General features: G+C 48.8%; 1 protein-coding gene across 9 annotated transcripts in view; it reads left to right on the top strand.

The window, feature by feature from the left end:
• The window catches only part of CELF6 (CUGBP Elav-like family member 6), a 223,874-nt gene that overhangs the window by 129,309 nt on the left and 70,597 nt on the right, over window positions 1-23,968 (top strand). For 8 of the 9 annotated variants that reach the window (XM_039492712.1, XM_039492709.1, XM_039492707.1 and 5 more), the window contains 2 exons: window positions 20,750-20,878; window positions 22,413-22,492. In XM_039492712.1, coding sequence (XP_039348646.1) covers window positions 20,750-20,878; window positions 22,413-22,492 — 209 coding nt within the window. The remainder of the gene's footprint in view (window positions 1-20,749; window positions 20,879-22,412; window positions 22,493-23,968) is intronic. The other variant, XM_039492708.1, reaches the window with a different exon arrangement.

Below are 23,968 nucleotides of genomic sequence, written 5' to 3'. Positions count from 1 at the left end.
CACTCCAGTGTAAACCTGCAGTAACTCCACTGCTGTCAGCCCAGCATAGTGCCATTGACGTGGGTGGTGCTGTGCTGATTTACGCCAGCAGATGACTTGGCCCACTGCTAATTTCACAACGTGTTTGGAGGCAGCTGTGTGCGACTGCTGCATTTTCCATCTCAGTGATTAACATTTAGCTCTTGTCTCCGTGCAGTGCGTGGCCTGGCTGGCTTTCTCCATCTTGCTGTGACACTGGCCAGCCTTGCTTCCATTCCCAGGCCTCCAGCCTTTGCTTTCCTTTCCTTGGAGGCCAGGTTCAGCCCCTTCAGCCCAGGAACACGGCCAGAAGAGCATCAGGCTCATTCAATAGCTGGAATGTGGCTGATTGTAGATTTCATAAACGTTAGCCAAGCCTGTGTCCTGTAGCAGTGCAGAGACACACGTCCAGCATGCACAGCATCTACTGCACCTACACACAGGCAGAGATTCCTCAGCCACCCTGTGATACCTACACACACTCACAAGCGTACACAAACACCACGTATACTGCACCCACACACAGGCAGAGATTCCTTAGCCACACATCTACCCTCTGTTATTCACACACACTCACAAGCATACACAAACACTATGTGTACTGCACCCACACACAGGCAGAGATTCCTCAGCCACACACCTACCCTGTGATACCCACACACACTCACAAGCATACACATGGGACTGCAAACTCACACATTACAGTACACAACACACCATATGGGCACCAAACACCTCAACAGCTTTAGATACATGCATCAACACTTGTCACAGGCTGCAAAGGTGCAAGCAATTGGGCTGGGGGTGGGGGAGGGGGGGGGAAGATGTGGGATAAAGAGCCCAAATGGGGATACAAGAATAGAGCTTTAGGTCTCCTGGGTTGAATTCTGTAACAAACAGGATTAGCCCATCCACATGATCCAGTGCTGCTGATGGTAATACATTACAAGAATGAATGCAAAGTCCGACCAGGGGAGAGGAGCACCCCCTTCACAAGAAACATCTGAGAGCTACCCACACATCATGGATACCCCCACAAACATATAGCCTGGGCAATACACCATATTTACACACACACTGTTTATCTACCCCTTCTGCACACACACACCCCATGAAGAAATACACTGTATGTATTCACACGCGCACACACATCTTGGGCAATACACCATACTCGCACACACGCTTTACACCCTTCTACACCCTACACCATGAACAAATATACCGTACTAATGTGCACATTTTGACACACACAGACAGAGAATGCACACACCCCCACAGACTAACTGTGATTATGTATCTTTCACTCTTTAAACAGTAAAACACCCCCGCCTTTGTCACCCCCACCGCAGTACAAGCACACCCGCACCTCACACTACAGCCGATGCCCACAGCCCATGACCATGCACCCCCTCCCACTGCAGCTTCCAGGGAAAGCCAGCCCATGCGCTGCCGCATGCCTGCACTCACACCCACACTCCAGGACAGGCACACGCGCAGCATGCGGCCTGCCCCCCACCAGTCAATACAGCTTGTTACAGCAGGGGAGAAAAGGGAAAGCAAGCCAAGTCTTTAATTCCCTCCTTGGGAGGCTAGAGACGGATCAGGGTATTGACGAGGTGGTTGACTGAGTGCTGGGCAGTGGCCCGTCTGCAGTATCCGTGCAATCTTTTTGCCCATCCAGGGCCCCTTCCTATTCAACTGCATAGAATGTAAATCCAGCACCAAATCCCTCCAGAGATCCCGTACCATGGCCTTGTATTCTCCGCCCGGCCACCTCTCTCACTCGCCATCCACCGGCCCCTCCCCTAGTGAGAAGAACCCCCGCCTCGTGGACAGTCCCAATGGCTCTGAGCAAGGGGAAGAGGGACCTTCTGATACTGTCTGATGTTGCAGGCTGGCTCCTAATGGGGTTGTTATGTCAGAAGTCACCAGGTGGCGCTGTTACACATAATCTTACCAGCTCTTTTTCTTAGCATGAGAGAATGGTTCAGTCATGGAAGAAATACTGTAAGACAGTGTAGCTAGTTTTGTGGTGGATAAGCTTGTTGGGGGGAGCTGTGGCAAGCAAACTGGGGAGTTTGCATTTTGCCTTGATCTCTAACCAGGGTCAGTTCTTAGGGAAGAGTTGCTCCCCGGAACCTAGGCTGTGGGGTTTGGGCTGCAATTGCTGAGAGAGGAGATCTGTTTGTGACCACCTCTGTTCCAGGACTGGTGTGTGTGTGTGTGTGTGTGTGTATATATATATATATATATATATATATATAGTGCAAATAAATTGCACTACGAATATACCCAGACTCTGTGTCATTGATTCCTCCTCCAATGGGACGTTGACCTGCAAAGCCGTGATGTCTGCTACTGCTGGATAGAGGGGCGAAAGGGATATGGGGCAAAGTCTGAACTCGGAGTGAGATTTATTAGTGAGAGAAACAGAATGAAGAGACCCAAGGGAAGAGTGGGCAATAGGCCCTGGGAAGAGACTCTGCCTCTCTTTGGTTTTTATACAAGCTTTGTTCATTTCCAGACACACAGATGCTGGCTACACTGTGCAGAGACACACAGCTGAAAGCTGATAGATTGTCATAGACTCTTTGTTGAAATATGCTGTTTCACTGAAACCAAAACATGTCATGGAGATGTCTGGGTCTTGGTGGAGTTTTGGCTGGGAAGGTTTCTGAGGTCCGGAGCTCCCTGCTCAGTTCTGACAAGAGAGAGACGAGAATCAACAACCTGACTTTTATGAGCAAGAAGTGGACGTTCCATCATTATTCCGTCTTGTTGCAATTCATTTGCAAGATTTTGTTTTCATTCCAGTGTGGAACAAAAACATTTCAAATTCAAAACCTCAAAAGTTGTTGCAAAACAGAGTTGTCCGCTGGCCAGCTTTCATTGTAAGCTCTTCAGACTGGGTTTGGCTTGTTCTTTGTGTGTACGGCACCAGTGCAATGAGTCCTATCCCTGTCTCTGGCCCACAGGGGCTATTACAGCGCTAATAATAATAATGATCACAGGGGTTGCTGAGGAGCATTGGCATTGCGGTATGGGAACCCAGGCCTGGGATCATGCAATCGGGGCTGTGGCTTAGGGTCGAGGGATATTGGCAGAGCTGTTTGTGGGACTCCAGGACTGGAGTAGTAGGGGAAGTTGCACGTCAGGTTTGGGATCGGGAAGTGTCCCACTCTGAAGATCATGAGCAGTGTTTACATGCCGTATTCATACAACATGCAGCTGTACTGCAAGTAGTGCCTTGGCTGGGCTCATGTTACAAGAGTTACATGTTTGCTCAACTTATTTTTCTAAACTGGCATTTCGTTATTAGATGGAAAGAAGTGTAACTAGTGAGAATACTTGTCCCTGCTGAAGTTCTGTCTTTGCTTGTAGCGCCTTGCACAACGTGTGCAACTACATTTGGAAAGTGCAGCATTTAAGTTCCATTTTAAAATTTGGATTTACAAAATTGGTGTTTGCCAGCTGCCTCGAAAAGTGCGGAAATCGGAGTGGTCAGCTCTTCCATTACAACCCCCCATTTCCTGAAATCCTGGGCACTGCAGGGGAATCACCTCAAATAGTCCTGACAGAATTTCCCAGCAAAGTTTGCTGAACCACGCCTGGCCTCGCAGCCTGCTCAGTTGCACTTCCCTGTTGCTCTTATTTGTATTACAAGAAGCATCCTAGCAGCCCCAACCAAGAGCAGGCCCCCATTGTGCAAGGTGCTGTACAGACAGGTGGGAAGAGACAGGTCCTGCTTTGCACAGCATCAACACATCACCATGAAACTTACTATGGTAGCGCCTGGCATGCCCACTCGAAATCAGTCCCGTCGGGCTGGATTCTGTAGAGACTGTCCCTGGCCCAAAGAGCTCCCGAGATAGACTGGGGTGGGAAGGAAACGGAGAGTAAACGACTTGTCCAACATCACAAAGCGGGTCAGCGGCAGAGGCAGAACAGCTGCGCCAGTGCTCCAGCCACCAGCCCATGCTGCCTCTCGCTGCCCAGAGCCGTCCGGTTCTCCTGCCCTGGCCCCATGCTGTTGGGTTCTGCTCTGCATGTTTATAGTGCCTCCCCCAATGGCTAAAACACCCTCTTCCCCTCAGTATTCAAACAGCAAAGATCCCATCCTTTCTCTCCTAGCCGGCAGCTTTGAGGGCCTGGGCCCTGGAAGGGGAGGGTTTCTCTGCCCCAGTGAGCGCTCCCGGAGGCAGTCTGCAGGCACACAGCCCCCGCGACGCTCTATTCATAGTACCCAAGGCTATGGGTGGTGGGCAGGAAGGCAGACCCATGGCTCCACTCTGCTCCCTATGGGAAGGCTGGCAGTGCTGCCTGGATCCCGGCTCTTGGGGCGCTCTGTCTCCCAACCAAATACCATCAGGAAGACTCCACTGCAGCGCCAGGCAATGAGAATATTGTCAGCTGCAAGCAATGGGCACGCCCTGGTCCAGGCAGTGTGGTCTAGTGGTTAGAGCAGGGGCCTAGGAAAGTATGTCCCTCACTCTGTGGGTGTGGAGTATGGTCTAGCTGCCAAAGCAGGAATGCGGATCTGATCTTCCACTTAGACAGGAGTAAAGCAGGAGTCGTTATGCTGAAGTCAGTGGGGTTACCCCAGTATAAGGCTGGGGTCTGGGAGCAGAAAACCCATCCCTGGGAATCAGGACTCCTGGTGGGGCAGTTTATTCCTGGCTGTGTCAGGAAGTGCAGTTTGGCTGTTTGAACCAGACACTGGGAATCAGGAAGCCACAGTGCTATCCCTGTCTCCATTATGAGCCCATTGTATGGACCTTTAGCATTCTGTGCCTCAGTTTCCCCATCTCCTGGGTAGTGTGGTAGTGCCCAGAGAGCCCAGCCTGGCCAGAGCCCCATTGTGCTTGGTGCTATCCAGACATTAGAGGGATAATGCTCCCCTAGCTCAGAGGCTGCTGATGGGGGGTTCAGTGTGAGCAGGAGTGAGGGTGGAACTTTAGCCTGGCCTCTGCCTCCTGGCCCCACACCCACCAACCCAGCTGAAAGCCAATGAGCTTGGTGGGATCTGGAAAGGCTACGAAGTCACCCAGACCAGCTGTGTTCCTTGTAGGCCTCTGTCCCAGGGTGAAGTTGCTCCCCAGGGTAGAAGCTGCCGGGGTGTGTGAGCACCAGTCTTTTCTCCCTGGCCGCTTATCCCTGGCGTGATGGCTGTGTGTGAAATCTCTGAAGCGGGGTAAATAACTGTATTCCAAGTGAGATGTAGTTATTAACCACGACTCAGCTGGTGCCAGCGACACCTCCAGTGCATCCCAAGGGGACCCAGGAAATAAATTACCCACTTACAGGATGTAATTGGTGAGGGATTAAAAATCAATAGGAAGGAGAGCGCGAGCAAGCCGCCTGCGCCAGGCCGCAACGCATTGCTCAGTGAAGGAGAAATCCCACGTAGGTAGGCGATCGCTCCCCCCCCAGCCCTGAATGTCCAGCATCCCCCACCTACTCCATCCCCTTGCTGTCTCCAGACCTCCTTGTGAGTGTCTTTAATGAAAGGGCTCTTGACCTCTCCTGAATATACTGTGATGACAACCAGCTGGCAAAGAACTCAGCCTGACCACACCATATGCCAGATCTGACCTTTGGGCTGCACAATCCCAGAGGCTGCCGTGCAGTCCCGGCCGTGACTGCTGAGTCCAGACTGGGGTTTAAGTAGACTAGGTGGTAGAGGCTGTGAGTCAGTCTGAGAGCTCAGGAGAACTACGTGGTCTGTCTGTGTTCAGCACAGCTGCCTCAGTATTGTATTCATTAGTTGAGGCCTGTCTCTTCTCTGCCCTTGTGCTGGAGTACCAGGAAATAAGCCGCTGTCTCCTCTAAGCTGGTGTCCCACCACTGGCCATAGTGGAGCAGAGCATTTGGCCATCACATCCAGTATCACATCCTATCAATTTATTCATAAATGATCTGGAGAAAGGGGTATAAAAAGAAAGCAAGAAGAAGAGATTTAAAGACAAAGCAGATTGTGAAGAACTAAAAAGAAGAACTAAACTAGAAAAAAAAGATCAAAAAATGAAAAAAATAAAACAAAAAATAAATGAAAAATAAATATAAATGTAAATAAATAAAAAACAATAAAAAAAACAAATAAACATAATACAAACATGATGGGGGAACTAATTTAGCTATGGAAAGGATAGAAAAAGATCTCTCGTTATAGTTCTCTTGAGAAGAAGATGGTCAAGCAAGCAGGCAAGAAAAAGGTCAAAAAAAAGATGTTAAAGAAAAAGAAAAAAGGGATAGAGAATAAGACTGAGAATATATATATATTATATATATATATAAATACTAATACTAATATATATGTATATAATACTCTTAGAAAAAAAAAGATAAAAAAAGATATTCTAGTTCAAAAAAAACTAAAAAAATGATTAGGGGGTTAAGAAAGGTAGGAGAAAGAAAGATAAGAAAAGAGAAGAGAGAAGAGAGTTTGAAAAAGAGGAGAAGAGAAGAAGGACATGAGGGAGTATAATATGAGTGATAAATGTTGAGAAAAGTGGATAAAAGGAAAAGTAAAGTTATTATCTTATATACAAGAACTAGAAAAACAATCACAAATGAAAATAAATAGCAGCAGGTTAAAAAAAATAAAAAAAATCTTCTTTCTTCAGCACAGTCAACTTGTGGAACGGAACTCTTCCCTGAGAGGAGAGAGAGGGCTAGGACTATAAATATTTATAAAGGACTGGATAACTAATAAATTGGTGGCTAGTCCCATAAATGGCTATTAGCCAGGATGGTAGAATGGTGTCCCCTAGCTCTGTTCTAGGCAGAGGATGGATGATGGGCAGGAGAGAGATCACTTGATCATTGCCTGTTAGATTCACCTCTCAGGGGGGGGCTGGGCATGGCCACTGTCGGTAGACAGATACTGGGCTAGATGGACCTTTGGTCTGACCCGGTAAGGCCTTTCTTATGTTCTTATGTTTATGTTCTTATCCAGTCCCACCAGGCACATCAGTTCAGCCTGTCTCCAATACCTGCTGCTTCAGAAGACGTCAACATTTAAAAACCCCATTAGCCAATTGTGTGCGCTGCACACGGAGGGCAAATGCCTTGCCGACCCATGGGCAGGCCAGCTGCTGCTTAAGCGTGAGAATGGACTCCCTCTATCTGCCATGTGTAATTAGACATGTGGTTCATTGGTGGCAGACGCCAAGACCCTGTCTAGGAATGCAGGGCTTTTCTGCTGGATCACCCTAGGATAAGGCCTGAAAACCCTGCAATAGTCTGGGTCATGCTGAGCAGTGCCAGCGGGAAACTCCAGTCAGAAAATCAAGGGGAAGGAGTGTGTCTGTTTGTGCCAAAGGGGACGAGGGACTGGACTGAGGGGGTCCTGCAGGGAAAGCAGGAAGGAAGGTTGGGCTGAGGAAACACGTTGCCTCCAGGGACGTGTAGTCCAGCCCGGAGGCACGAGGCAGCTGAACAGCAATGCCCATGGAGCACTGCAGCAGCATTTCCAATGGAAATATTTGGGGGTTTCCACAAACCACCCACACCTCCCCGCGGGAGGCAGGCGCTTCCCACGGAAAAGCCCAATTTTTTGTTGAAAACTGGTTTTGATGGAAAACTTTTGACCAGCCCTAATCACTCCAGGCTTGTATTAAACTCCCAAGGTTACAGCTTTTCTCTGACCTTGGCTTGATAAACGCTCCACCACCCAAATGCAAAAAAAACCCATTTGAACCCAGGAAGGAGCACTTGGGAATGCCTCCCTCTGAGGTACCCTCAAGCCCTTTCACCCCACTCAGGGGAAGAGCTGAGAAAGAAAACAAAGGAAATTAGCTGTGGCTACCAGCTAATCAAACAACATTCACAAACCTCTTAAGACACCAAAAATCCAATCCTGTTCTTAAAAAAGGTAAATTTTATTAGAAACAAAAAGGAAGAAAATACACCTGGAACTTAGGCTTTTGCTGGATTTTAAAAGAGCAATTTCAAAAATTAAACACCCAAAATAGCTTTCTTGGGGGTTCAGTTTATACGTTACAAGCAAACAAAAGCATCTGGGGTTAGCACAGAGGAGATCCACAAGCCAAAATAAAGAAGTAAACCTGATGGTGACTATTTAAACATTTCCTGCCTTCTAATGATTCCTTCTAGGTATGGAAGTTAATTTTTTCTACCTGGTTCAAGCCTTACACAGCATTCCTGCTTATAGCATTGCTGCTCCATGTCTCCTTCTCCAGAGAACAGACACAGACAAAGGGAAGTTTTTTCCCCATTTTAAAAAGTTCTAGCCTTCCCATCGGCTTTTTTGGTCAGGTGCCCACTCCCTTTCCTTTACCTGGGGAACTTTGTCAACCCTTTACAGGTAGAGTAAGCAGAGAACAGCCACCAAGAGGGATTTTACAGCTAACTGGCTGGCTGGGTGTTCATAAAAGGGAGACCCCACCCCCAACACTTCTTTTATCACACACACCCCAAATCACAGACGGTGCTGGCCAGCCTGGTTCAGGTCGGGTCCATACTGGCTGGGATTTCTTCCTGGAGGTTTAGGAATCAAGAGTTAATAAGATACATGTACCTCTAATTTTATTAATAATTACATGAAGAACTAAACAGTACTTTTTACATTTTAAGGACTGCAATGAATGACTTAGAATTCAGGGACATTTTTACCCAGCTGATTCTGCATCAACCACTTTGTTAGAGGCTCCTGAAATGTGTTGTATTTTAAAATCAAAGTCTTGGAGAGCTAAACTCCACCAAAGAAGTTTTTTGTTAGTTTCTTTGACTTTGTAAAGCCACTTCAGTGCAGCATGGTCAGTCTGCAGGTGGAAATGCCACCCCCAAATGTATGGGTGTAGCTTCTGCAGAGAATACACAAAGGCGTAACATTCTTTTTCTGAGACTGACCAGTGGCTTTCCTTCTCAGAAAGTTTTTTGCTGAGAAACAAGATAGGATGGAATTGTTCATCTGGTCCTTCCTGCATTAAAACTGCTCCCACACCATGCTCGGACTCATCTGTGGTTACGACGAACGATTGGTTGAAGTCCGAGGCCCTCAGTACAGGGTCAGATGTAAGGGCCTCCTTAAGCTGGTTAAAGGCTTTCTGACACTTCTCAGTTCACTGAAGTGCATTTAGTTGTTTTTTCCTGGTCAGGTCTGTCAGTGGGTTGGCAATTTGCTGTAGTTTGGTAAAAATCCTTGGTAATACCTGCCCAAGCCCAAGAAGGATTGAACCTGCTTCTTTGACTTAGGGACAGGCCAATTTTGGATAGCATTTACCTTAGCCTGTATGGGGTTGATAGTACCTAAACCCACCTGGTGTCCAAGGCCTGTTACCCTGTTTAGGCCTATTTGACACTTTTTGGCCTTAACGGTTAATCCTGACTTCTTTATGCACTGGAAGACAGCTTGGAGGTGTTCCAGGTGTTCTGCCCACAAATCTGAAAATATGGCCACATCATCAAGGTAGGTGACTGCAAATTCTCCAACTCCAGCCAGAAGGTTATCTACCAATCTCTGGAAGGTGGCGGGTGCATTTTGCAGTCCGAAAGGGAACACATTAAATTCATACATCCCTACATGGATGATGAAGGCTGATCTTTCCTTGGCTGGGTCATCTAGTGGCACATGCCAGTACCCCTTAGTTAAGTCTAAGGTGGAGATGAACTGGGCACGTCCCAGTTTCTCCAATAGCTCATCTGTGTGTGGCATTGGATAGTTTTCTGGGCGAGTTACAGAATTTAGTTTACGGTAGCCCACACAAAAGCGGATTTCCCCATCTGGTTTGGGAGCCAGAACCTCTGGAGAGGCCCATGCCCATGCCCATCTGTAACATGTCCTTGATCTCCCTTTCTATTGCCGGTTTTGGCTTGAGGAGCCATCTGGTAGGGTTGGGCTCTAATTGGGCGAGCATCACCTGTGTCAATGGAGTGGTATCCCTGTTCTGTCCGTCCTGGGGTGGCTGAAAACAATGGCGCGAAGCTGGTGCACAGCTCCTGGATTTGCTGCCGCTGCTCACACCCAAGAATCATGGAAAGGCTCACCTCTTCCATGCCACCGTTGCTTTTTCCGTCAAAGTAGACTCCTTCAAGCCACTCAGCATCGTCTCTCTCTTGGGCTGTAAACTGGAGAACCGTGATTTCTTGGGAATAAAAGGGCTTTAGAGAATTAACATGGTATACTTTAGGTTTTAGGGTAGGGTCTGGGAATGCTATGAGGTAATTAACAGTTCCCAGGCGCTCTCGGACCATAAATGGCCCCTCTCATGACACTTCCACTTATTGGACTGGAGTGCTTTCAGGACCATGACTTGGTCACCTACTCTGAAGGAACGCTCTCTGGCATGTTTATCATACCAGGCCTTTGGCTCTTGTTGAGCATCCTGTAGGTTTTCTCAAGCAAGGCCGAGGGAGTTTTTGAGGGTGTTTTGCAGGTTGGTTACAAAGTCCAAAATGTTTGTTCCTGGAGAAGATGTAAACCCTCCCCATTGCTGCTTTACCAACTGTAATGGCCCCTTAACTTTGTGGCCATAAACGAGTTCAAAAGGTGAAAATCCCAAACTGGGATGTGGTACAGAGCAACTGCTGCAACACTAGGTCCCAATCACTGAAGTGCTCATTCATGAATTTACATATCATGGCTCCCAAAGTCCCATTAAACTTCTCCACTAGGCCATTTGTTTGATGGTGGTAAGGGGTGGCAACCAAGTGGTTTACCCCATGAGCTTCCCAAAGACATTTCATAGTCCCTGCCAGGAAGTTAGTTCCCGTATCTGTCAGGATGTGAGAGGGCCAACCTACCCTGGCAAAAATGTCTGTCAATGCCTGGCTCATTGTTTTAGCCCTGGTGTTGCTTAGAGCTACTATTTTCAGCCATCAGGTGGCAAAATCCATGAAGGTCAGTATGTACAGCTTTCCTCGGGGTGTCTTCTTAGGGAGAAGACCTAGATTATCCACAGCTACTCGCTGAAATGGAACCTCAATGATGGGGAGTGGCTGGAGAGGGGCCTTGACCTAGTCTTGGGGCTTTCCTATCCTCTTAACACACCTCAAAAGACTGGACATAGGTAAAAATGTCCTTGCCCATTCCCTCCCAGTGGAATGACTTCCCCAAACCGTACTTGGTCCTGTTCACCCCAGCATAGCCACTAGGGTGATCGTGGGCTAAGCTCAAGAGTTTTTCCCTATACTTAGTTGGAACTACCAACTGTCTCTGAGGATGCCAGTTCTCCATGTATAAGAGTCCTCCTTCTATTACAAACCTGAACCTGTTAGAAGAGTTGATAGGTGGTGGGTCGCTCCGTGCCACCGTCCAAATTTCCTTGAGTCTCTCATCTGCTTCCTGCGCTGCCTAGAACTGTTGCCTTGATGTTGGAGACATTAGTTTCTCGCTGGGTTGTGGACTTGGGCTTGTCCCACTGGAAGCGATGCAGGTGATGGGGTTGTTTCTGTTGACTGTGAACTGCTCTCTGCTGGTGCACCAGGTGGTATTTCAGACTCTGGTTGAGCCTCTTGTGCCAGTCTAGCTGCTGCTGCAGGTGCAGGCTCTGTGGCGCCCTTTGGTGCTGGTTTCCCTGAGTCTGGTGGGGTTACAAGAATGGGCTCTGGTGCTGACTGCTCCGCCAGTTCCGATTCTTGGGCTGGTTCTGGCTGGGTCCCAGGAACTGGATCTACAACTGCTGCCATAGACTCTGGTCTGGAGTTTTGTTCCACCACCTCTGGCTGGGTTCCTGTAGGAGGTTCAGGAATGGAGTTAGGTGTGGAGGCCTGTTTAGCCTGGCTGTGAGTGACCATCCCCACCCTTTTTGTTAGCTTTACATGGTTATCTAAGTCTTCTCCCAGCAGCATGGGAATGGGATAATCCTCATAGACTGCAAAAGTCCATATTCCTGACCAGTCCTTGTACTGGACAGGCAACTTGGCTGTAGGCAAATTAAAAGAGTTGGCCTTAATGGGTTGCACCATCACTTGGGCCTCTGGGTCGATGAATTTGGAGTCCACCAGGGATTGGTGGATAGCTGACACCTGTGCTCCAGAGTCTCTCCACGCAGTAATCTTCCTCCCACCCACACTCAGTTTCCCTTCACTCTGGGAGTATTTGCGAGGCATCTGGGCCTGAAGGCTCTTGGTGGGACTCCAGGGTGATGAGTTGCAGTTGGCTGGTGCTCTTGGGGCAGTTGGCCTTCACATGCCCCAGCTCATTACATTTAAAGCATCGCCCAACTGACTGTGGGCTGGAGTGAGGTGGGTGGTTGGAGAGTGGGGTGGTGGGACGAGAGGGCATCTGGGGTTTCCCTGACTGTGTGGAGGGCTCCTCCTTGCGAGGTGGGGCTTTGGGCTGACCCCGATGGTGGGGTGTCACCTTGGGTTGCCTCTTCCAGTATCCACAACAACTGCTACTAGCTTTCTTCTTCTCCGCCACCTCTATCCATTTGGTTCCAATCTCCCCCGCCTCTATTACAGTTTTGGGCTTTCCATCTAGGATGTACCTTTCTATTTCCTCAGGAACACCCTCTAAGAACTGCTCCATTTGCATTAGGAGAGACAGATCTTCCAGAGATTTAACACTTGCTCCTGATATCCAGGCGTCCCAATTTTTTACAATGTGGTAGGCGTGTTGGGAAAATGTCACGTCTGGTTTCCACCTTAGGGCTCTGAACCGCCGACGGGCATGCTCGGGTGTTAGCCCCATTCTAATTCTGGCCTTTTGTTTAAAAAGGTCGTACTTCTTCATGTGTTCTTTAGGCATTTCAGCTGCCACCTCTGCTAAGGGTCCACTGAGTTGCGGCCTCAACTCCACCATACCTTCCTCTTCCAACCCTAATATTCTATGATTCTATATACTGGTCTATAGGGGTGTTGCACCCAAGGCAGGCCCTTTTGAAATTTTCTAAGAAGGCCTCTGTACCTTGTATGTGGGGAATTTCTTGGAATGGGGAGCGGTACCTGGAGAAGGACTGTTAGGGTTACCTGGTGGACCCAGCTTAGCCCTTTCCAGCTCTAAGCACTTCAGCTCTAACTCCACCTCCAAGCACTTCACCTGCATTTCCTCCTCCAAGCGCTTCGCCTGTCTCCTCTCCTCTGCTTCCAACTCTAAGCGCTTTGCATCTCTTTTGTCCTCCACTTCCAAGCACATCATCTGTAGGAAGAAATCCCTGTCTTCTGCAGTCAGAACTCGGTCTGGGTTAAGGGCATCCCTCCAGCTTGGCACCTGGATCTTGGTCGGGGGAGAGCTGACCCTTCCCTCCTGGGAAGTTCCCAGTCCCCCATCCCCTCCCTTCATTTCTGTCATGGAGCTGAATATCTGGGCTTGATCTGGGTCTGTCTTCTCCGTGGCGTGCCGCTCTGGGAAGACTGGTTTCTCTAATGTTACAGTGCCCACCTCAACCTCATGCACAGGCTGCCCTACTCTAGCCTAACTATTTCGTTGCCACAAAGCTAGAAAATAAACTGCTTGTTGAACTCCCTGGCTTTGCAGACTAATCCTTTGGCGTGCTTGTTCCCCCTCAGGCAGCAAAGAATATAAAATAAAAAAACCTCCCTGGCTTTCAAGGAGCCAAAATGAAAAATGTGTCCTTTTAAAATCCTAAGGTCTGTGCTTCTGGTTCAAAATGATCCCACCGCTCTGCCACCATGTCAAGGTTGAATCCCCACTCTGTCACTCCAAGTGCAGAAGGTGGGGTCCCGCAAGGATTGTAAAAATTAATACTTGCCCCTCCAGGCTTGTATTAAACTCCCAAGGTTACAGCTTTTCTCTGACCTTGGCTTGGTAAAGGCTGCCACCACCCAAATGCAAAAAAAAAAACCCTTTGAATCCAGGAAGGAGCACTTGGGGATGCCTCCCTGTGGGGTACCCTCAAGCCCTTTCAACCCCTCCGGGGAAGAGCTGAGAAAGAAAACAAAGAAAATTAGCTATTCAAACAAGATTCATAAACCTCTTAGGACACCAAAAATCCAATCCTGTTCTTAAAAAAGCTAAATGTTATCAGAAACATGCCCATCCCTTCTCTGCATCCCACTCACAGTTGTTGTCCTTGGTCAGGGCAAGCCCAGAGTTCAGAGATGCATCAGCAGAGTTCATCTCCCACCCTGGATGGAGGGGTAGGAAGGCACCTTACTCACACTACTTCCCAGGAACTCACTTGCCACTCCTCTCCATAAGCTGCTCAGTCACCTAGCCTCTCTACAGGGCATTGCTCCAGTCCTCTCCACCAGCCAATCACAGAGCCACTGGGATGTTTTCAGGTCACACCACTTAAAAGAGCTGTCAGTGATTTCAGCTGTTACCAGGGTAGCCTTTTACAGTAGAGACACTATCCTGAAGCAGGTCTAATACTCAGACCTGCACTATGTAACAAGACTCTTATTTGAGTCTAAATTAGCTCTGTTGCTACACAGTACAGAGAGAAATGATGCCGCAGGCAGGCAAATACCTACCTCTACCTACCCTTAACTCATTGGGCTTTGGAACCTATGTCCCCTGCTTAGCAAGTGCTATTCAGTTGAAGTTGAGTCCCTCAATCAGGGTATGCCAAGCTCAGTTCTGCTGCCTGCGATTCACACAACAAGGATAACAACCCTTTATTATTCCTGCCCCAATAACAAGGAGACTGGAGGTCCAACACCAGCCAAAGGTGATCATTTGGGCAAGCAATCCCATCATGATGAGCCCCTAGGCAGGGTGGGTGTGCCTATGCAAACGAGATCAGCTCCTGAAGTCCTCTTCCACTGTCTCTGGGCACCACACCACCCATGACAAGCGTCCTGGGGCAGGCCATGCTTCCGTGCTCATAGCCCCAACGAGAGGCATCTCAGGAGTGTGCATGGGACTGGCCTGCCCCCCGAAGCAACCCCTTCACTTCCAGCCCAGCCCTTGGAAGGACACAGTGCCCAGCCTAGCTCCTGAGCTGTGCGTTCCCAAAGGCAATTCTGCAGCTGCAGCACTGTGGGTTTCTGTGTTGATTATAAAATCACTGTTCCCAGTGCTCCTCTGAATGGTGATCTGTGGGAGTCTGGCTAATAGCCATGATCCATCTCTCTATGGCATTTATCTAACTCCCATCACCATGGCATCCAAGCACCTCCCAGTTGTTAATATATTTACCCTCACAACATCCCTGTGCGGTAGGACAGTGCTACTATCCCCATTGTACAGTTTGGGAACAGGTACAGAGAGGCTAATGGACTTGGCCAAGGTCCCACAGGAACTACGTGGCAGAGCTGAACATTGAATCCAGTTCTCCCAAGTCCTAGGCTAGCACCCTAGCCAATAACTAGGGTCTTGTCTGGATTAAGGTAAGGTGTGAATTTAAAGAAGAATACATGGCCTCTCTCTTTCCAGAATATGTATTCCTTTTTCCAAATTAGCTTAATCCACTTTGGAAGTGGGTTGAACCAGAAAGCACACCTGGAGTTATTCCAAAGTAAGTAATTCCTCTTTAAATTCACACCCTACCTAAATCCAGAATAACTCTCTTGTATAGATGAGCCCAAACAGGGCCCAGACAGCAATCCTAGGGATCTGCGAACAGACAGAGGAGTAAAACCTAGAGAGTGAAGCTGAGGCATAGAGCTGTCAGCAAAATTTACACCAAGCTAAATCCTACAGCTCAATAAAAGCCCAGCTTTTATCGAGATGGTTTATGTTTAACTAGACAATATATGAGCCCTGTTCCCTTAACTAATTTTCCTGAAGCCGTAACTGACAAAGCATTAATCGTCCCCTGCCATTATTTATTTATTTTCTCTGGCCATGCTGTGACAGGACACCTTATTTTCTTTGTCAAATGCCATTAGCCTCGGCACAGGCATACAGGCTGCAGAAGACAGATGCTGGTAATAATCATGAAATTCTCATTATTTACCATCACTTCCATCGTGTTTCAGTTATTTATGTCCCATGGGCACGGCCAGAGACTGTGGGTTATTCTGATAGTCAATCATAAAAATGCAATTGTTGTTAATAGTCGCTCTGTCTCTCTTTGTTTCGCCAGCTCACCCTCTGCTGCCCCCCAGACACATTCTGCCTCGCCCTGCATGCTCTGCGTCTGGTTTGTGGGAACGAGTGTGGTCATGTGGATTGGGAAGGGATAAAGTACCGGAGAAATACAGGCCCCAGGCCAGGTTCCCCAGTGTTCTGAGATCTACCAGCTCTCCTCTTCCTGACCCACAGCTCCCTGTGGCTCCTGATCCTAGGCTCCCACACGCAGCCCTGGCAGTGTACCTCTGTCCTGCTACTTCCCCAGCTGCTCCAGCCTTGGGCTCCATGCAGCTCTGCTGATGCCTCTCAGTCCTGATCTGCAGCCAAACCTGCTATTCCAGTCCTGAATTCCCACCCACCCAGCTCGGCCCGGTGCCTACAGCCACCTCTGCTGCTCCAGTCAGGGGACCCAGCCAGGCTGCACCATTTTGGAGCATTTCAGACTGCTCCCTGCTGGGGCCCTTTTGTGATTACTAAGATCAGACCAACAACCTGATTTTCACTGTGGCCCAAGGCACAAACCCCAGGTTTCCCTGAGTGACCACGAAACACTCCATGGTCTCCTCTGCTTTAAAGTGGAATTGAATTCAGGGATGGCTCATTGGCCTTGGAGCTTCAGCAAAGCTGATGCAGTCCTCACAACACCATGCACACTGTCCTTGCCAATGTTCCCAGTCCCCCTAGAGGAAGGGTAGGGGTGAGGGATTCACTTCCACGGGCCGTGCACAGGATGGCCTCTCCACTGCCGACAGATACTAACTAGGGACAACTGTGTTAGCTTTGGCCCTGTGGGCTACCTCCCTTGCAGGAAAGGCACGGTGACCCATTTCCATGGAGGCTTCTAGGGTGGGTTGAAATGTGGATTCTCCAGGCTGCAGGAAATTGCGACATTTCCAAATTTCCCTTTGTCCTGAATTGGAATGAAAAGTTGAAATTTTAAAATTTCCTGGGAAACAACATTTCTGAAAAATTCTGCTTCAGGAACCTCAAAACTACCTTTTTGCATGCCTCATTTTGACTTTAGCCTTTCGGCAGGGGCACCAGAACAGAGTGGGCCAGAGGACCATGGTCCCATCACTTTTTACCGGCCATAAGGGCAGGCAATGGGGGAGTAGCGGGTAGAGAGGAGCGAGTGGGGGATGGGGCCTTGGGGGAAGGGACAGTGTGGGGGCAGGGCCTCAGGGGAAGGGGCAGCACATGGGGCAGGGCCAAGCTTTGGGCACCAGTGACCCCCACACACTTTTAGGGAGTTTCCTCCACTCCTGCCTTTTGGCCTTTATGTTTTGTTACAATTTTATATATATATAACAATTTAAATGGTAAAGTTGAAACAGGGGGCTCCGATCATTTTTTGTTGGAAAGGTTGATGAGATGGACACATTCCCACAAAACCATTTGGTTCTGTCCAATCAGCATTTTTGAATGGCAAATTTTCCTTTGAAAGGTTTCGACCAGCCCTAGGGGCCATTGAGCAGTAATGCCATGGGCTGTATTTGAACCAGAGATAAGGTTGTAAGAGACACCTTATCCTACACACTTGTTCTTGCTCTCCTTGTTTTCTCTAGCACACTGCTCTCTTTATAACGCCCTCCATGGACACTGCACATGTCACGTGTCATAAACGGGCACTGAAGAGAGAAGTCTGATGCAGCTGGGAACCAACTTTGACTCAGCTTCCATCTGAGAGAGCATATTATAGAACAAGACCTTCTCAGTGGTCTGAGCTATCGATGGGCAGCCAGACCAAGATATCGTATATGTTTCTGAGCCTCTGTACCAACCATAGCTGTTAGTCTCTAGCACCATATGGACCCACCGGTTTGATTGCAATTAAGATGCCCAAAATATTTCCATTCACAATGAAATCAGAACTGGGAAAGGGTTGGCTCTTTTATTTGAATCCACTTTGTAAGCGATTATTTGCAGTTATGCATGGCTTTATCATGCTAATGATATCTCCTGCATCAGGAAATAAGGGATTCACTGGGGCATTAGGAAGAATTCACCCCAGTATTGCTGGTGGGAATTAGTGCAACTGAGCATTTGCCCACCAGTAAATGCCATTTCATCAAAATCAAAACTTTCATGGAGAATTTGTCAATTTTGATTAAATTTAATTTAGAAAAAAATCAAAACAAAGTTTTTTGACAATGTCAAAATGGGACATTTTGACACTGAACGTTTTCCCTTTTTTTTAAATGACTATTTTGTTTTTTCTAATATAAAATAAAATAAAATTTCATGTTAAAATTTATTTTATATTATAATTTTTAAATGTTAAAAGTTGAGATAGAAACAAAATGTTTTATTTTATCTGCATGAAAAACTTTAATGGATCCAAAATGATTTTTCAAATTTCATTGGCAGGAAATTTTGAAATGTGACAGATCATTCTGATTCAGAACAAAACCAAGTTTTACAATCATGGCATTTCCCATGCATAACAAAACATAATTTTTAAAAGGGCTCCAGAGGTAATCCCGACAATTACAGGCCTGTAAGCCTGACTTCGGTACCAGGCAAACTGGTTGAAACTATAATAAAGAACAATATTGTCAGACATATAGATGAACATAATTTGTTGAGGAAGGGTCAACATGGTTTTAGTAAAGGGAAATCATGCCTCACCAATCTACTAGAATACTTTGAGGGGGTCAACAAGCATGTGGACCAAGGGGATCCAGTGGATATAGTGTACTTAGATTTTCAGAAAGCCTTTGACTAGGTCCCTCACCAAAGGCTCTTATGCAAAGTAAGCTGCCACAAGATAAGAGGGAAGGTGCTCTCATGGATTGGTAACCGGTTAAAAGATAAGAAACAAAGGGTAGGTATAAATGGTCAGTTCTCAGAATGGAGAGAGGTAAATAGTGGTGTCCCCCAGGGGTCTGTTCTGGGACCAGTCCTATTCAACATATTCATAAATGATTTAGAAAAAGGGGTAAACAGTAGATGGAAAAATTTGCAGATGATACAAAATTACTAAAGATAGTTAAAATCCAGGCAGACTGCAAAGAGCTACAAAAGGATCTCTCAAAACTGGGTGACTGGGCAACAAAATGGCAGATAAAATTTAATGTTGATAAATGCAAAGTAATGCACATTGGAAAGCATAATCCCAACTATACGTATAAAATGATGGGGTCTCAATTAGCTGTTACCACTCAAGAAAGAGATCTTGGAGTCATTGTGGATAGTTCTCTGAAAACATCCACTCAATGTGCAGTGGCAGTAAAAAAAAACTAACAGAATGCTGGGAATAATTAAGAGAAGGATAGATAATAGGACAGAAAATATCATGTTGCCTCTATATAAATCCATGCTAAGCCCACATCTTGAATACTGCATGCAGATGTGGTCGTCCCATCTCAAAAAATATATATTGGAATTGGAAAAGGTTCAGAAAAGGGCAACAAAAATGATTAGGGGTATGGAACGGCTTCCATATAGAGATTAATAAAACTGGAACTTTTCAGCTTGGAAAAGAGATGACTAAGGCGGGGATATGATACAGATCTATAAAATCATGACTGGTGTGGAGAAAATAAATAAGGAAGTGTTATTTATTCCTTCTCATAACACAAGAACTAAAGGTCACCAAATGAAATTAATAGGCAGCAGGTTTAAAACAAACAAAAGGAAGTATTTTTTCACACAATGCACAGTCAATCTGTGGAACTCCTTGCCAGAGGATGTTGTGAAGGCCAAGATTATAACAAGGTTTAAAAAAGAACTAGATACATTCATGGAGGATAGGTACATCAATGGCTCTTAGCCAGGATGGGCAGGAATGGTGTCCCTAGCCTGTTTGCCAGAAGCTGGGAATGAGCAACAGGGGATGAATCACTTGATGATTACCTGTTCTGTTCATTCCCACTGGGGCACTTGGCACTGGCCACTGTCGGAAGATAGGATACTGAGCTAGAAGGACCTTTTTCAACCTTTTTTCATTTGCGAATCCCTACAAATTTTGAAAGGAGGTGCAGACCCTTTGGGAAATCTTAGACATAGTCTGCAGGGTCCACGGACCACAGGTTGAAAACCACTGGCCTACAGTACTGGCGGCCAGGTAGACAAACAGTCAAAGTGTCCACAGTGTTGCTGACTCTTGGGATTTAGTTGTGAGTCTAGCGATATTTGGTGCTTTTCTTGAAATCCCAGATCCTGGAGTTGGGATCATCTGAGAATCTCGACTTTCATTTTAAAAAAAGCAAGTTTCTAGCCTTCCAGGTTGCAGAGAGATGCTGGGAAACATAACCCCAGTACACCCCAAAGGTTCAGAAACCAGCAGCAACTAAAAAGTCCCCCAACTGGCAAGGCTGGCTCTAGGTTTTTTGCCGCCCTAGGGGAGAGCGCAACTGCTGCCCCTGGAATTGTGCCACCCCAAGCACGTGCTTGGTTTGCTGGTGCCTAGAGCCGGTCCTGCCAACTGGTGGTCTGTTGAAATCTCATGATTTTTAAGCCATCCATTTGTTGGGCCTGAAGCAAAGCTTTGAGGGCTCAGGGTTGGTTCACCTGCTTCACCCGCGTGGCGTAACAGATGCGACACAGTGTCCCAAGGAGCAGCAAGCAGGCAGGTAGCCAAATGGCTGAGTCAGATAAAAGCAAGACTGGAAAGAGTTTATGAGGAATCTGTCTGTAGCCACCCAGGCCATGGCCCGTTGATTCGGTGCAGCATACTCCTCCAGCACGTGTGTTTGTAATGCCTGAGTGCCCCCCCCCCCCCGCACACCTCACTGCCTCAGTGTGCATGGCTGTTCCGCTGGCTAACAATGTTTGGTTTGGTTTCAGAAGACAGGAAGCTCTTTGTGGGGATGCTGGGGAAGCAGCAGAGCGAAGATGATGTCAGGCGGCTGTTTGAACCCTTTGGCCAGATCGAAGAGTGCACCATCCTCAGAGGACCCGACGGAGCCAGCAAAGGTGGGAGACGATCAGGCCCCACCTAAGAGCTGGACAAACACTGTGACCCAGCTCCCACTCAACTAGCCATGTGACTTGGCTTTGCCCAGGCTTGCAACCCCCCTTTGTGCCGGCTCCTTTCCGTTAGTGTTTGTGCGTAGGGACAGAGCATGGCCATCATCCAGGCACAAGCCTTTGTACCAGAAGTGACACGGTTGTTATGGGATGGAACACAATTGTGTCTGAGATACTCCAGGCACCCTCACGGGGGCACCTTGCTGATCACTGCCCGGGATGGAGGCGCCCCCCTCAGCTCCAGCCTCCACTCCCCCAGCCAGCCAGCACACCCCCCTCAGCTCCATTCTCCACCCCCAGCCAGCCAGCATGCCCCCCTCAGCTCCAGTCTCCGCCCCTGGCCAGCCAGCCAGCCCCCCTCAGCTCCAGTCTCCACTCCTCCGGCCAGCCAGCCGGCCCCCCTCAGCTCCAGTCTCCACTCCCCCGGCCAGCCAGCCGGCCCCCCTCAGCTCCAGTCTCCTCCCGGCCAGCCAACATGCCCCCCTCAGCTCCAGGCGCCACTCCCCCGGCCAGCCAGCCGGCCCCCCACAGCTCCAGTCTCCTCCCCCAGCCAGCCAGTTTGCCCCCTTCAGCTCCAGTCTCCACTCCCCCGGCCAGCCAGCTGGCCCCCCTCAGCTCCAGTCTCCGCCCCCAGCCAGCCAGTTTGCCCCCTTCAGCTCCAGTCTCCACTCCCCCGGCCAGCCAGCCGGCCCCACTCAGCTCCAGTCTCCACCCCCAGCCAGCCAGTTTGCCCCCTTCAGCTCCAGTCTCGGCTCCCCCGGCCAGCCAGCCGGCCCCACTCAGCTCCAGCCTCCGCAACCCCGGCCAGCCAGCCGGCCCCCATCAGCTCCAGCCCCCACCCAGTGCATTGGGAGCGTTCATCTTGTGCTGATTGCCACTCCCAGCTAGTACTTTCCTGTTGACTCCAGCCCAGATTATAGCTCTCTGCTCAGCCCTGGCCTCCATGTCCAGTCAGTGCATGAAGGTCCACTCCATCCCCCCCGGTGCGGGTCTGGGTAGCTCCATCCCCAGCAGGGTACTGCTCTCATCTCCATCCTCAGACACTGGGCAGAGGAGCAAAGTACCTAGCTTCCCTGTACAACACACGCTCCAGCTCAGCTTGTGCCACTAGCCCAAAGCTGTTAAGCAATAACATTACTTTGCATGTACACAGCACCGTCCACCTGAGGATCTCAAAGCACTTTAGATACTTGGGTGACTCTGACCATCCCCACTTTGTGGATGGAATAACTGCCACAGGGACGTGCCCAAGGGGATGCAGCAAGTCTGTGCATAGCTCGGGCAAGAACCCTGGTCTCCCAGGGCTGTGTTCTACCCACTAGGCAATGCTGCCTCTTCTGAATGTCCTGGGCAGGTGCGACTATGCAGGGCGGGCAGAGCCTCCTGCCAGAATGTGTTATAGCCACGAGCACACATCTCCTCTGCAATGTTCCTCTTGCTGTAGCTCCCAGACTTAACACTTGTTCTTTTCTCCACCTAGGATGTGCCTTTGTAAAATATGGGAGCCATGGGGAGGCCCAGGCAGCCATCAACAGTCTGCATGGCAGCCAGACCATGCCGGTAAGTGCTAGGGTCAGGAGAGAGAAAGAGGCTCAGTTTTCTCTTCCATTGCACGAGATGGGAGCTGCACCTGGTACTGCAAGAAGAGGAAGTTATAGTCACAGAATAGTCCACATGCTCTGTTACCCCCGGGCATCCGGACTGGATTAACTGGGCTTGTACCAGCGTAACAGAGGAGAACGTGGCCCAGTGATTCACTGTCCATCTCTAGCTTAAACCAGTTCACCTGAGGCTTAAATTCCATCCCAACTGCTCTTGTTCGGATCAGCTCCTGAGGCTCCTCCTCAGAGCGGGTGGTTTTACACATGCACAATGGGTGCTGTAAGGAAAGTCCATTGGGTCAACGAGCTCAAATCCCCAAATGTCCTCGTCTCTGAGTGTAGCTAACAGACTCCGGGAATCACAGAGATTAGCAACCAGTGGTGCCAAATCAGGGGGTGCGGTGAGGACAACCCCTCCCCACCATTTCTGCACTTGTTCCAAGTTCCATAGGAGCTGGGAGGGGCCCTGGCCTGACCACTTTTAAGCAATGGTCCCATATTCAATCAGTATGGCCAGTACTGGAGTGGCCCGGAGCATCGCTCCAACAGCTTGCTTGCAATGCCGCTGGAATTTGACCCGACTGCCCCTCTATAATTACAGAGTGGCAGTGAGGGCTGGCTGCGCCAAATATCCTTGCAACTTGGTGCACTGGGAGTTTGTTCCTGTCTAGCAAAGCGTGGGGCGGGGTCCACTGAGAACTTGACTCCTGGCAGCACTGGGTGGGTAAGAGAAGGGGAGATTTATGGGGGGAGGAGCAGGGACCAGAATGGGGTCCTGGCTGTGGGGGGGACGAGAATTTGCCCCTCCCCAAGAAACATCTGAGTTAATGCCACTGGTAGAGATGGAAAAGGCCTGCGTGGCCCCAGCTTGTCCAAACCTTTTTTTGCTCATGCAAGATTGCTCCCAGTAGCACAGTCACAATGTAGGCAGGTGCTATGGGGGGTTCCCCCACACCACTCTGTTAATGCACCTTAATCCTGCCAATGTCCCTCAGTCCTGAGCTGGAGTGCTCCCTGTCCTTCCAGCCCTGGACTTCTCCTATGCAGAAACTGTGAGCAGGGCAGTGACTTTGTGATGTGGAAACAAAGCTGCTAGGAACCAGACCGAGCACAGCAGCCCTCACCTTTGGCCTGAGGCAGGATTTGAAACCAGGTTTTGAGAGGGGAAAGGCAGGTAGAGCCGTGGCTCCTTTGTGTCAATGAATCCAGAGAAAGGGTTTGCTGCTGAGCTGGGACATTCCTGTGTGCACACTTTGCCCGTTCCGTGCTGCTGTCGCAGCTGGCATTTGGCACAACATCACGTTCCCTCTTCTGTTTCACCACTGCTCTCATCTCTCACTCACACCCACACCTCTGCATCTCAGTGCCCTTGGCACTGCTGTAAAATCGCCTCCTCAGGAGGCACTCAGAGGGGTATAGCAATGGGTACGCCTAC

The sequence above is a fragment of the Mauremys reevesii genome, linkage group 10 (genome assembly GCF_016161935.1).
Source record: "Mauremys reevesii isolate NIE-2019 linkage group 10, ASM1616193v1, whole genome shotgun sequence".
NCBI classification, from domain to species: Eukaryota; Metazoa; Chordata; order Testudines; family Geoemydidae; genus Mauremys; species Mauremys reevesii.
This window is presented reverse-complemented; position numbering and strand designations above follow the sequence as displayed.